General features: G+C 38.6%; 1 protein-coding gene across 2 annotated transcripts in view; it reads right to left on the bottom strand.

Annotated features, from left to right (window-relative positions):
- ccdc142 (coiled-coil domain containing 142) overlaps positions 1 to 12754 on the bottom strand; it is a 63047-nt gene extending 50293 nt beyond the window's left edge. The window contains exons 1-6 of one of the 2 annotated variants that reach the window (XM_057849992.1): positions 12327 to 12753; positions 11920 to 11994; positions 6463 to 6497; positions 4499 to 4538; positions 3669 to 3913; positions 580 to 807 (exon numbers count right to left, since the gene is read on the bottom strand). In XM_057849992.1, the coding sequence (XP_057705975.1) occupies positions 580 to 807; positions 3669 to 3913; positions 4499 to 4538; positions 6463 to 6497; positions 11920 to 11977 (606 nt within the window). In that variant the 5' untranslated portion in view covers positions 11978 to 11994; positions 12327 to 12753. Of the gene's footprint in view, positions 1 to 579; positions 808 to 3668; positions 3914 to 4498; positions 4539 to 6462; positions 6498 to 11919; positions 11995 to 12326 lie in introns of both variants that reach the window. The other variant, XM_057849993.1, reaches the window with a different exon arrangement.
- Between the last annotated feature and the right edge of the window lie 1956 nt (positions 12755 to 14710).

Here is a 14710-nt window from a genome sequence, read left to right as displayed (position 1 = left end):
CTCTGGAGGCCTGGCCTTACAGTAGAAGAAAGAGAACAATTATATAAATCGAATTGGTCTCACACCTTCGCTATGGAATTGTGTAACATAATATTGTGCAAATACACCGATTTCAGCCTCTTAAAAGTTAATATCCCACTTATATTAGTTTCATTTCTACAGATTTTCAAGTCAGAATTCCATGATTTTTGTGTATTTCTTTGGCTTAACATGGTCATGTAATAGGTTATAATGTAGCGCAGAATAACAATAGCTCATATAAAAAATATTGCGCTGCAAAAAAAAAAAAAAAAAAAAATCATTGTTTAAATAAAGAAAATAAATAAACATGGTAAGCAGTCACTCATTCTTTTCATCGAATACTTTACTTGTACTTTAGTTAAATGTGGATGACTACTTTTATTAGTGTAATATTTTGAAATAATGCTAATCTTACTTAATAAAATACAGTATTACTTAAATTTTTTTGTTACTTTACCAACAGCTTGGAATGATGGATAAGATCAATAATCAATCAAAAAATTATTTAATTAGTGACTAAACGACAATTGCATTGCTATATGCACATTTTGTACATACCGGGTTGTATGAGAGGTGTGACTTCTTCAAGTGATTCTCAAGCAGAAGGTCAACTTTCGAGATGTACGCAGCAGCAAAATGAGCCCTCCTGGTGTACTCGTGGATAAAAAGCAACAGTGATCTTTGCTCCAGGAGCTTCCACAGAGCATTGTAGTGCTTATTCAAGAAGGACGCCGAGGGCACAACCAGGAGACCATCACTTGACAATGTCCTACTCTTGACACACATCTTGACCAGGATTAAAGAGGAAAACAAGTATTTAGACCAAGTCAAAAACTTACTTACAAGGTATACTTGTACACTGACTGTATTAAATTTTAATTTGCGCTTTGAGATCAGGACTGACTGAAATAAACGAATCAGGAAAAAGGAAATGTTCTGAAAGTTTGACCACATTAAAAGAAGTATCCCAACCTTTGCATTAGGGGTGTGAAAATATTTCGAAATGGCGATATATCGCTGTAATTTGTATCCCAAAAGGTTATTGATAAAAACGAAACATCAGGTTCCTACCAAAATCTCCTGCTAGAATAGTGTCCATGTTAGTAGCTCATTGGCTGCCTCTGACAGCGGTAGGCGTCCAATTCATTTTGACCGGGAGGGACGAGCACTGTCAATTTCACTGAAACCAGCATATTTGCAGCCAGTCTTTTTGGTTTTGGTTACATGATACAAGTGAAAAGTCTCCCTCTGCTGTGCCGTTGCACGCAAGTCTATCTGTATTTGACAGACGTCTCTGCTTCTGTGAGAGAGAGAGCGTGCTATCGGTGGTGTTCTCTGATGACAGCTTTGTGCTCTCATACTAGCCTGGGAGTCCACTTGGCTGTATTCATTTTAACATGAACACAGCCTGTCCCAGATGAGGTTATTGATCAGCTAACATAGATCAAGATGCCAGAGTAAAGCCAATCAAAGTCAGTCTTAGAGTATGGCTGGACTAAACACAGACAAACCAATCAAGATTATGTACACACAAAAAACTCTGGTTGAACATTAACATATGCTGCAATGGCAAGTACGCATGACACTGAGAGTGGAGGCTTTGCAGGGTGGAAATACAAATATTTGTAATAATTTTTTAAGTAATTGTTTATGATTTCTTTTTTTAGGTAAAGCAACTTAAAGTACCGTATTTTCCGCACTATAAGGCGCACCTAAAAGCCTTCCTATTTTCTCAAAAGCCTACAGTGCGCCTTATAATCTGATGTACCTTATAGATGGATCAATATTAGTTAATTGTGGCATGATATTCCTGTTAACACAGCTCCATCTAGTCACTAGATCCACTAGATTCTAGTGGAAACATAACGTAACAAACAACTACTGGTACTGCTGCTAATACTAATACCAATGTGCCTTATAATGTGGTGCGCCTAATATATGAAAACTGTTAAACTAGGTCATTCATTGAAGATGCGCCTAGGGGCGCTTTCACATTAGACCAAGAGGAACAGGGTCCGGTTGGAGAGCTACCTCACAACAGCATTTGTAAATGAGTTGTTGTCAAGGTTCAGCATTCACACTGCGCCAACCGAACTTACCAAGTAACTTCAGGTGAACGAAAGGCGCACTCATTGATAGAAAAAATAGAAGACTAATTACCTCCCTCCAACGTCACAGCGTGGTGCTGTGACGCTGCACGTAATGTCGCATAAATTAAGTCGCTGCTCAGCCAGTGGCAGGGTCGCTCCCTCCTGACTCTATGCCGAGCAAACTGGAGCATATAAAAAATGAATAGGGGAAAATTAAACCACGAAAGGGAACCGCGTGGTACCCCAGGTCACACAGGTGCACAATCGCTCTCACTTTTGTGACTTTTTGGATTGTCAAATTGTCGCCACTTCCAGAAGAGCGAGACTCGGCACCCCGAGAGGATCAGCCTGTCCCATCCACTGTCACTCTCACGAAATGGACGCCCCGGGAGGATCAGCCTGTCCCGTCCACTGTCACTCTCACACGGCACTTTCAGGAACAGCATGGAAAACACAACCCCCACATTAGAACTTGATTCCGTGTGTCAAATGCAAGTGCTTAGCCCAGCACAACAACATTTGGCCATGTTTAATTGTCCGTCTTGCCATTGTTGATTTTGAATAGCGTGCGCGCTGTACTTCCCCTTCCAAGGATGTCCTACGTGTAGTGTCACAGCATGGAGAATCATACAGTGTATCACAAAAGTGAGTACACCCCTCGTATTTCTGCAGCTATTTAAGCATATCTATTCGTAGGACAACACTGACAAAATGACACTTTGAGACATTGAAAAGTAGTCTGTGTGCAGTTTAATAGTATATAATAATTTTTTCCCCCCTCAAAATAACGCCATTAATATTTAAACCCCTGGCAACAAAAGTACTAGTATATAATAATTTATTTTCCCCTCAAAATAACTCAAACTATAGCCATTAACATTTAAACCCCTGGCAACAAAAGGGAGTACACCCCTTTGAAAAAACATACATCCCTAAATGTCCAAATTGAGTACTGCTTGTCATTTTCCCTCCAAAATGTCATGTGACTCGTTACAGGAGTGCTGTCAGCATTGCTGCAGAGATTGAAGAGGTGGGGGAGGTCAGCCTGTTAGTGCTCAGACCATACATCAAATTGGTGTGCATGGCTATCACCCCAGGAGAAAGCCTCTTCTGAAGGCGGTACACAAGAAAGCCTGCAAACAGTTTGCTAAAGACATGTCAACAAAGCACATGGATTACTGGAACCATGTCCTATGGTCTAATGAGATGGGCGGGCTGCACATAAAGTAGCAAAAGCGCACCTTGCTCTGGTTGCAGGGTGCGCTTAAAGCAGTCCGAGACCTACGATTTTCAAGTTCGTTTGTTCGGTCCGAACTACAGTTCAGTTGCAGATTCGCATTTATAAAACGAACCGCAGTATCTGAGGAAAAAAAACCCTGGTCCGTTTAAAACGGACCAAACAGTGCTAGTGTGAAAGCGCCCTAATATCCAATGCACCTGATAGTGTGGAAAATATGGTAGTTGCTTTCATAGTTGAATAACAAGTAATTACTGTTTCAGAGAAGTAACTAAAACTTTTCAAAAGTAACTTGAACAACACTGTCTCCAAGAGGTCACCTTGGGAGTGCCAATTGCTGCCCCGCCGACATGTTGCCTTTGGTCGGACACACTCAGAAGAGCCTGTTGCAAACGTAACAGATGTGCAGAGGATCTGGACACCAGGTTACAGGCCACCACAAAGTTTCCTTCTTCTTCTCCTTCCTCCTCATTATCATCTTGACTGTGACCAGGTAAGAGCCAATTCATACGGGGATTTAAGGTGCTTCTGAGTAAACGAGAGATAGTCCTTTGTGACCATGAACCTGAAAGGCAGACGAGCAACGTCAGCAGGCTGTGATGGAGAAGCTCGAACAAACAGACATACTGTAGAAGAAAGCAAGAAAGTAAATGTGATAAACAACTGAAAATATTCACGACTACAACTACTACAATGGGAAAAAAGTAGCCAATAACAAAAGCACTAAAAAACAAAGGAGCAAAATGTATGATTCATTTATTCATTAAATAGCCTAAATATTTCAAGACACTATAAAAAAAAAATAAATTGGGGGAAATACTTTTAACAGGGTTCTCAATGGATAAGCAGAGATTCTGCCATTTTAAAAGTCGATTGTCAGCCCGTAAAAAGTATTGTTTTGATTCTGTGTTTAAAACGGATGTCTCACCCTCCACCAATCATGACTTGATACATTTTACATTTATGACAAGTCTGTTTAATGTCTTTTGAAAATTAAGGGTGTCGGGAAAGAGCTGTCATAATTTTTGTATAATTTTTCGTCTAGAATTAAATATTACATTGTGGCATATCAGTAACGTGATAATAAAAAGTCCATATTGCCCCCCCCCCATATCACCCAGCAATAATACAGCATATGCCCAAAATGTACCATTCGTGTCTTCTTCTGCTGTAGAAGATGTGCACACCTTCTGTAAAACAAATCAAAATTATTTTGTCTTCTGAATGAAGATGAACAATGTTGTCGAACTTATTCACATTTCCCAGTAATGCTTATGACACAAACAAGCAAACATATTCAGTTATCTCTCCATGATTATCTCCAAGAATCATGAGATATAATGTGTGATGTTCTTTCCATATTTATGTTTCATCTGCTAGTGCACTGCTGGCGTTAATACTGCATTCTGGGTGGGCTTTAAAATACAAAAATAATAATTTCCCGACACATACACTGCTGGCCAAAAGTAATGGCACCCCTGTAATTCTGTCAGATAATGCTCAATTTCTCCCAGAAAATGATTACAAATGCTTTGGTAAAAATATATCTTCATTTATTTTGCTTGCAATGAAAAAACACAATTGAGAATGGGGGGGGGGGGGGGGGGGGGGGGGGGGGAGATCATTATTGTTTTACACAAAACTCCAAAAATGGCCCGGACTAAAGTATTGGCACCCTTTGAAAAATGATGTGATTCTTCTCTAATTTGTGTAATTAACAGCGCCTGTTACTTACCTGTGGCACATAACCAAATCGCACTTGCAGCCAGTTAAAATGGATTAAAGATGACTCAACCTCTGTCCTGTATCCTTGTGTGTACCACGTGGAGCATGGAGAAAAGAAAAAAGACCGAGGAACTGTCTGAGGATTTGAAAAGCAAAATTGCGAGGAAGCATGGGCACCCTCAAGATTACAAGTCCATCTACAAAGACCTGAATCTTCCTGTGTCTACCGTGCGCAGTGTCATCAATAAGTGTAAAGCCTACAGCACCATGGCTAACCTCCCTAGATGTGGACAGAAAAGAAAAATTGACGAGAGATTTCAACGAAAGATTGTGCGGATGGTGGTTCAAGAACCTGGACTAACATCCAAACAAGTTCAAGTTGTCCTGCAGTCCGAGGGTACAACATTGTCAACCCATACTATCCGTTGGCGTCTGAATGAAAAGGGACTCTATGGTAGGATACCCAGGAAGACCCCATTTCTGACCAAGAGACCTAAAAAAGCCAGGCTAGAGTTTTGCCAAAACTTACCTATGAAAGCCAAAAACCTTTTGGAAGAATGTTCTCTGGTCAGATGAGACAAAAGTAGAGCTTGTTGGGAAAAGGCATCAACATAGAGTTTACAGGAAAAAACGAGGCCTTAAAAGAAAAGAACATGGTCCCCACAGTCAAACATTGCGGAGGTTCCCTGATGTTTTGGGGTTGCTTTGCTACCTCTGGCACTGGACTGCTTGACCGTGTGCATGGCATTATGAAGTCTGAAGACTATCAACAAATTTGCAGCATAATGTAAGGCCCGTTGTGAGAACGCTAGATCTCCCTCAGATGTCATGGGTCTTCCAGCAGGACAATGTCCTTAAACATACTTCAAAAAGCACAAGAAAATGGTTTGAGAGAAAGCACTGGAGACTTCTAAAGTGGCCAGCAATGAGTCCAGAACTGAATCCCAGAGAACAGCTGTGGAGAGATCTGAAAATGGCAGTTTGGGGAAGGCACCCTTCAAATCTGAGAGACCTGGAGCAGTTGCCCAAAGAAGAATGGTCTAAAATTCCAGCAGAGCATTGTTAGAAACTCAGTGATGGATACCAGAAGCAGTTGTTCACAGTTATTTTGTCTAAAAGTTGTGCTACCAAGTAATAGGCTGATGGTGCAAAAACTTTTGTCCGGTCAATTTTGTTTTTAGTTTTGTTTAAAATGATAATGATTTAAAAATGTTTTATTCTTTTTTGTGTTTTTTCATCGCAAGCAAAACAAATGAAGATATTGCTACCAAAGCATTTGTAATTTGTTATTTTCTGGGAGAAATTGAGCATTATCTGACAGAATTGCAGGGGTGCCAATACTTTTGGCCAGCAGTGGTATTTCTGTACAAAAATAATTATAACACCCACCTTCTCCTCCTCTTGAGTGAATAAGCCTGATTTTTCTAAAAGTAACACACACACACAAGAAATATTAATGTATGAAGCATGAATTTGACCTCACACTACTAGCTCAGTGATATGACTTCAACAATTCTTGGAATAAAAATTTAACTGGATTGCGCTTAGAGCACAAGTGTATATTACACCTTGTGTACTAAGTAAGACCTGTTGTCTAGATACTGAAACAATCCTTAAATTGGCAGTCAAATAATGAGGTGGAGCTTTGGCACATGCTGATCTTTTTAGTATGCACGAGACACGTGGTCCTCATTAGGTGAACGTATCTCATGATGCCGTAAGCTCTGATCGCAGTCTCATTGATTCTTGTTTATACCTCAGGACAATGGTGCACAAACTAAATGTTTCATAGGTATGCTCTTTTAGATAGTGTACAGTATATGTAATATCCATAAATAGTAATTACGGTTATTGTAACGATCAGCCAGCGACGTTTTTGTTGCAATTAGTTTCATTTCATGCTTAATAGTTATCATTAAAATTACATTACAAACTTTTTTTTTACCTACCATGATCCTCATCTCTGTTCTATCTTGACCTCCTATTTTTTATTTACTTTTATCCTGATTGTAATGTAATTTTATGATTGTTTTGTTGTAATGGTTTATGAGCTACTTTGTCTCCATTTTTCTTGTGAAGCATCTGTGTGGCATGAAAAGCGGTCTAGAAATAAAATGTATTATTATTATTAATACAATAACAAATAACAAATGGTCTTTCCCATCAATGCCAACTTGAGCGTCTTCTTTGTTGTGTGCAAAAAAAAAAAAAAGGTAACAATCAACTGACTGTGATACAGTACTTTAAAACATGTATGGATTAAAGTATTTTTCCCATGAAATTTGGTCTGAAATGATATGAATTGTATCAATTTTGTGGTACTTGATTTTGGATGTTCCATTTGAGTTACGGAACACTACGGAATGACTATTATTTTGAGAAATTATATTGTTATTTGTAATTCTAGAAATTTAAAAAATGCATTTTAATTTAAATGTTTATATTGTGAAGGAAAAATATAATACAAAAGCTGAATATTAATTAATGATGCACTAATAACGATACCAGTATCGGCGAGGGGATCCCGCACTAAAATGGTGGTATCGGTATCGGCGAGTACCAACTAAAATGGCGCCAAAACCATTTACCGGTCCAGTATTATAACATTTGACTGCAGCCTTTTTTCCCCCTGACGCTCACTCGACTCTGTCTCTGTGTTGTGTGATGACACGTGATCACTTTGCCCACCAAGCAGCTATTGCTATTGGCCTGCTCCAGACCAATGAGAGCGGGCCAATAGCCACTCTTAACCAGTGCCGGGGCAGCTTATTCATCTGGAGGAAAAACAAACCAGGAGAAATGGCGGCAGTCTGGAAATATTTCAGCATAGAAATTTCGCCGAGTACGATCAATGGTTGCATGCAAGATTTGCGGCCTGAAAGTTTCGAGAGGTGGAGTTAAATCGGCCAGTTTCAATACCTCGAACCTGTTGAAACATTTGAAGACGAAACATGTGAACGAACTCAGAGTTTGAGGCTGGAACAGTAGGACTGCTGTCCAGAGAAAGGGGGCTGGGCGGTTCACTTCATCTACTTCACTTATATTGTATTTCACTGAAAGAAGTGCCGTAGTAATTTGAGAATTGTTTCCAAAGTAGGGTTGCCACCTTTCAGAAATAGAAATCAGGGACTCTCCCGTCAAAAGCTGTACAGGCGACAAAAAAGGGACATCCCCAAAACTCCTAAATTGCATAGAAATGTATCTATTTATATATATTCCGTATTGGTTGATTACGGAATGCAAATTTTAATTCCCACTTCGGAACGATTTCTTATTTCAAAGGACGGGTGGCAAGCCTATTCAAAAGTGCAGTAGAAGTAAGCTAAGCGGCTAAGTGGCTAAGTGTGCGTTGCTGCTGGTGCACAGAGAGGGATGCTAATAGAGAGACAGGATGCTGTAGTCAATTACTATTACTAATAATTTCATGAAAGTTGCACTGTTTGGCCTTTGAGAGCCAAAACGCAGGGTTTAAAAAAGTTTACTCTGTTTATTCATTGTATTTTTACTTTCTTACTGTTGGGCTAGTATTATACATGTTTTAATTTTTTACAAATTTAGCAGTATTTTGGCCTATGAGAGCCAAAGGTTTATTTAACTATTATTACCCATACCCGGTATGCAATAAAAAGTTCAAGTGGATTCACTTTGTGCTAGAGCTGAAAAAAATACTCGAGTAACTCCAGTTTAAAAGTTGATCCGAGTAACTTTATTCGCCTCGAGGAATTGTTTAATTTTGCCAGGTCTTAGCATCACCTTTTGCCAGGACTACTTTTACTGAGGGACAACGCACTGACGTCACGTCTGTAGAGGAAGAAGCAATAATACCTGATTGTAGCCGACAGCTGCTACAATCTATGCAAACCTTGCTACAAACTACGCCCGCATGATGCTACGGTGATAGCGTAGTGTCTGATGCGTCTCATCGATCACATGTATATGGAACTAGATGCAAAATGACAGACTCGGACGAGTTAGCCCATGTATATAGAACTAGATGCGAAATGACAAACTCGCCAGACATAGTAAACATCAGCCATCTTAAAGCAGTAGACTTCTCACCACTAACAAATAAAATTAACGTTACTGTACCTTGCTAACGTAACGTTAGCCCTGCGGAGGGCTAGGTTTCTATTAATTATGACTACTGTCGATGTGTGGCTAACGTGTCTTACATACAGGCTTTATTTAATCTGTAAAAATACAGCGCTGTAGAGTGATAAGGGTGTAAAATAAAAACATAATAAACCTAACTGTCAATTTTAGCTCAGTAGTCACTGCTGGATAAAACACCAAGTAGCACTGTGCCTAATGTTCTCCAATACTGCAGGATTAGACATTTATTTTGCACGTTGCAAAATCTCAAAATCCTATCAGGACTTAAAATTTAGATTAATTTAAAATTTAACTAGAACCTAAAGATAGCTTGACACAAACGGAAATTCAATTGAAACACGTGGGAAAAACACGTGAACTTTTAAGTGATGTGTGTTATCAAGTGTAATGACATTTTGAGGTAAGAAATAAGATTTTTTTTTTTTTTTTTAATAAGATCTATAAGCTTTCTGAGTGAAAGCAGTGAATTTGTTGGGCATTTTTTCTAGTCACATCTGAGATGCAATCGTTGATTGTTTTGAACAATGTTCATTGAAAAGAAAGACTGTCTGGAAATGTTTCAATATTAGGTGAAATGACTTTCTCAAGTATATTTATAATTGCTCTTTACCTAAAAAATAATGTTTTATCCGATTACTCGATTAATCAATAAATTTTTCAGTCAAGTACTCGATTGCTAAAATATTTGATAGCTGCAGCCCTACTTTGTGTGTGTGTGTGTATACTGTGTTTGTGTATACTGTGTGTATATATATATATATATATATATATATATATATATATACATATACAGTGCCTTGCAAAAGTATTCGGCCCCCTTGAACCTTGCAACCTTTCGCCACATTTCAGGCTTCAAACATAAAGATATAAAATTTTAATTTTTTTGTCAAGAATCAACAACAAGTGGGACACAATCGTGAAGTGGAACAAAATTTATTGGATGATTTAAACTTTTTTAACAAATAAAAAACTGAAAAGTGGGGCGTGCAATATTATTCGGCCCCCTTGCGTTAATACTTTGTAGCGCCACCTTTTACTCCAATTACAGCTGCAAGTCGCTTGGGGTATATTTCTATCAGTTTTGCACATCGAGAGACTGACATTCTTGCCCTTTCTTCCTTGCAAAACAGCTCGAGCTCAGTGAGGTTGGATGGAGAGTGTTTGTGAACAGCAGTCTTCAGCTCTTTCCACAGATTCTCGATTGGATTCAGGTCTGGACTTTGACTTGGCCATTCTAACACCTGGATACGTTTATTTTTTAACTATTCCATTGTAGATTTGGCTTTATGTTTTGGATCATTGTCCTGTTGGAAGATAAATCTCCGTCCCAGTCTCAGGTCTTGTGCAGATACCAACAGGTTTTCTTCCAGAATGTTCCTGTATTTGGCTGCATCCATCTTCCCGTCAATTTTAACCATCTTCCCTGTCCCTGCTGAAGAAAAGCAGGCCCAAACCATGATGCTGCCACCACCATGTTTGACAGTGGGGATGGTGTGTTCAGGGTGATGAGCTGTGTTGCTTTTACGCCAAACATATCGTTTTGCATTGTGGCCAAAAAGTTCAATTTTGGTTTCATCTGACCAGAGCACCTTCTTCCACATGATTGGTGTGTCTCCCAGGTGGCTTGTGGCAAACTTTAAACGAGACTTTTTATGGATATCTTTGAGAAACGGCTTTCTTCTTGCCACTCTTCCATAAAGGCCAGATTTGTGCAGTGTACGACTGATTGTTGTCCTATGGACAGACTCTCCCACCTCAGCTGTAGATCTCTGCAGTTCATCCAGAGTGATCATGGGCCTCTTGGCTGCATCTCTGATCAGTTTTCTCCTTGTTTGAGAAGAAAGTTTGGAAGGACGGCCGGGTCTTGGTAGATTTGCAGTGGTCTGATGCTCCTTCCATTTCAATATGATGGCTTGCACAGTGCTCGTTGAGATGTTTAAAGCTTGGGAAATCTTTTTGTATCCAAATCCGGCTTTAAACTTCTCCACAACAGTATCTCAGACCTGCCTGGTGTGTTCCTTGGTTTTCATAATGCTCTCTGCACTTTAAACAGAACCCTGAGACTATCACAGAGCAGGTGCATTTATACGGAGACTTGATTACACACAGATGGATTCTATTTATCATCATCGGTCATTTAGGACAACATTGGATCATTCAGAGATCCTCACTGAACTTCTGGAGTGAGTTTGCTGCACTGAAAGTAAAGGGGCCGAATAATATTGCACGCCCCACTTTTCAGTTTTTTATTTGTTAAAAAAAGTTTAAATTATCCAATAAATGTTGTTCCACTTCACGATTGTGTCCCACTTGTTGTTGATTCTTGACAACAACAAAAAAATTCATATCTTTATGTTTGAAGCCTGAAATGTGGCGAAAGGTTGCAAGATTCAAGGGGGCCGAATACTTTTGCAAGGCACTGCGTATATATACATATATATACATATATAATTTCAAACAAAGTGGTATCGGTATGGTATCAGTATCAGTTTATACTGCACAGCCAGGTATTGGTATTGGGGCCAAAAAATGGTATCTGTGCAACACCAATATTTATTATTTGAGTTTGTGTCTTTTTTTTTTTTTTAGCACTTTCAACGTAATAGTTACAATATGTACTTCCGAATAAAACACCTAGAGGCAATGAATACAAAACGATTAGATGAAAAACAGTACAGCGTTAACTTAGTGTGTGTGTGTGTGTGTGTGTGTGTGAGTTTATGTCAAAATCACCTGCTAGAAATGGCTTTCCAACAAGGTCTTTCAGTGCATCGAAATTCTTTTCATCCATTGGATTCTCAACCAGGTCTGGAGAAAAAAAAAAAAAAAAAACATTTATATTTTCCTTGCAGTTTGAGGTAAATATCAATACATGAAATTGAAATATAAACTTGCTTTCAGAGAATTGAGTTTATATTAAAAAAATAAAAATAAAAAAAAACACGACAATAACCAGCCATTTAATTTTGCAACAATAAATAACAATAAACGGGCATTTTAAACAGCAGAAAAAATACAGATTATATGTAAATCAAAATTGGAAAAGTACTGTAGTTCGTAGTTCAATTAACGTGTTAAAAACAATCTGCCATGAACAATGTAGATTTGACGAGGTAGGAGTTTTGAAACCTGAAACTTACATGTTGGTGAAGTGACACAAGAAAATGCTCTCTGAGGTCCAAGCCTGGTACATTCTTGTGATTTACTGAAACTAGTGTTAGGCCAGCTAACACGTCTTCATCGTGAAGTGAGATAACGCCACAACCAGATGACGCTCGTCTGACATCGGATAAACTCTCGATCGATTCAGGTAAAGCAGCAAAGGTCATCTTTTTAACCGTAACCGTGCTCTTAAACAAACTGCAAAACGCCTTTAAATGAATATTGGATAATATTTTAGGGCTGTAAACTGTCCATTCAAATGTTTGTTAATCCTCGCGGATGTTAAAAATAGCGTTTGCTCGCGAGACTAACGCCGATACCGGTAGCCAATCAAAGCTACGTTTGCTTCTTTGTTGTCATGGAAAACACGAAAGCTTCCGTAGTTTCATTCCTTCTTCGCGGCGAATTTGATCTTTTTTGTAATGTTTTAACAGTGTTTACAAGATATTGCGGTGTTTACAACATATAGCAGGCGATTGCAAATAGTAAAAAAAACTGTTACATTTCGCTTGTTCAATAAAAATGGCTTGAAAATGCATTTGAACATGGGTTTCGGAGTAAGAGCGCTTTTTGGGGTTTAGATATATTGTAGATATATTGCTGGTTTAGACATAATATATTCACAAACATTGATAAGGAAAGATGTTTTAAAGAGGAGTTGGCGGTGTAAGTAGTTGGCAGACATCTTGAAACAGAAACGTAAGTTGAGTTTCTCCACATGCTGAATCCTTGACAAATTTACAAACATTTGGGTTTATTACAAATCGTATTAACGTGGCTATGATTCAGATCAGATGTTGATTTTTTAAACGGTAGGATTCTAAAGAAGGATGCAGTAAAATTAATGCATTTCTGACATTTATTTAAAAAAAAAAGTATTGGGCACTAGTCTCCAGCCATTTCTTGGGGCTATTTGAGTTTTGGGTCAATGTCCTGTTGGAACACCCATGACAGTACCACAAAAAAATGAATGAGGCCTACAATGAAAAGAACACAGTTCTTATAGTCAAACATGGTACAGGTCCAATGATCTTTTGGAGTAGTTTTGCTGCCTCTGGCACTGGGTGCCTTGACCCAGAGTGTGCAAGGAGTCATTAAATATGGACACCCTCAAAATGTTTTGAGCCGCAATGTAGGATGTAGTGCCAGAAAACTGGGTCTGCGTCAGAGGTCGTGGGTGATCCAACAGGACAATGAGAATGACCCCCCAAAATACCGAAAATTGCATCAAGAAACGGTTGGAAACAAAGCGCTGGAGAATTCTGAGGTGCCCATCGATGAGTCTAGATCTAAATCACATTGAACACTATGGAGACATCTCCAAATTGCTGTTGCAAGAAGGCATCCTTTAAATCTGAGAGACCTAGAACAGTTCGCAAAAGAAGAGTGGTCCAAAATTCCATCTGAGAGGTGCACGAAACTTGTTGATGGTTATAGGAAGCGATTGCTTTCTCTTATTTCTTCTAAAGGATGCACAACCAAATATTGAGTTGAGGGTGCCAACAATTTTGTCCAGCCCATTTTTTGCATTCTGTGTAAGATTGTTTACATTTGCACATCCAAGAAATAAAGACATTCATACTGAAAACATTTGTAATTGCAATAATTTCTGTAAGAAATGCTGTATTTTCTGGAAAAATTCCAGGGGTGCCAATAATTTTGTCCATGACTGTATAAGTATAGGGGCTACTGGGGCAATGTGAGACTTTTTTTTTTTTTTTTTTTTACAATTACTCTCCTCCAAGCAAGCTAAAACAACAAACCAGTAAAGTTTACATATTTGCCATTAATGTAGGATGTTTCTTAGCGATGGAAATTATCAGAATGTACACAACATTTTTTCTCCTTGAGATAACTGTTGTTGTGATTTGGTCCAAACAAATAAAAGTTAATTTGATTTTATTTGACTTATAACTAGGGCTGTCAAAATTATCGCGTTAACGCGCGGTAATTAATTTTTTTAATTAATCACGTTAAAATATTTGACGCAATTAATGCACATGTCCCGCTCAGACAGTATTCTGCCTTTTGGTAAGTTTTACAGCAAGGCCTTTTGTGCTGTCTAACAGCGAACTCTTGTGGTCGCTTTGTGACATGGTTTATTTTTTTCTTGCCAGTTCAATATGGCTGCACGACGTCTCGGGCTGACGCCTACGTTGTAATGTTGTGCTTATATGCTCCTTGGACAAGATTTGTTCGTAAGTATGGTTGTTGTAAAGAATGTACATATTATGTTAGTAAGCGAAATGTTATATTTTTTGTATGAGACGCTTTTTGTTTATGTTTAGTCAACCTGTATAGCGTGCTAAGCTAACGTTGTTGCTAATGCAATGCTTGTGTACTTTTTTTTTGTAGTTTCACT

Source organism: Corythoichthys intestinalis, chromosome 11 (genome assembly GCF_030265065.1).
Source record: "Corythoichthys intestinalis isolate RoL2023-P3 chromosome 11, ASM3026506v1, whole genome shotgun sequence".
NCBI classification, from domain to species: Eukaryota; Metazoa; Chordata; class Actinopteri; order Syngnathiformes; family Syngnathidae; genus Corythoichthys; species Corythoichthys intestinalis.
The sequence above is the reverse complement of the archived record's forward strand: the minus strand, read 5'-3'. Positions and strand labels throughout refer to the sequence as shown.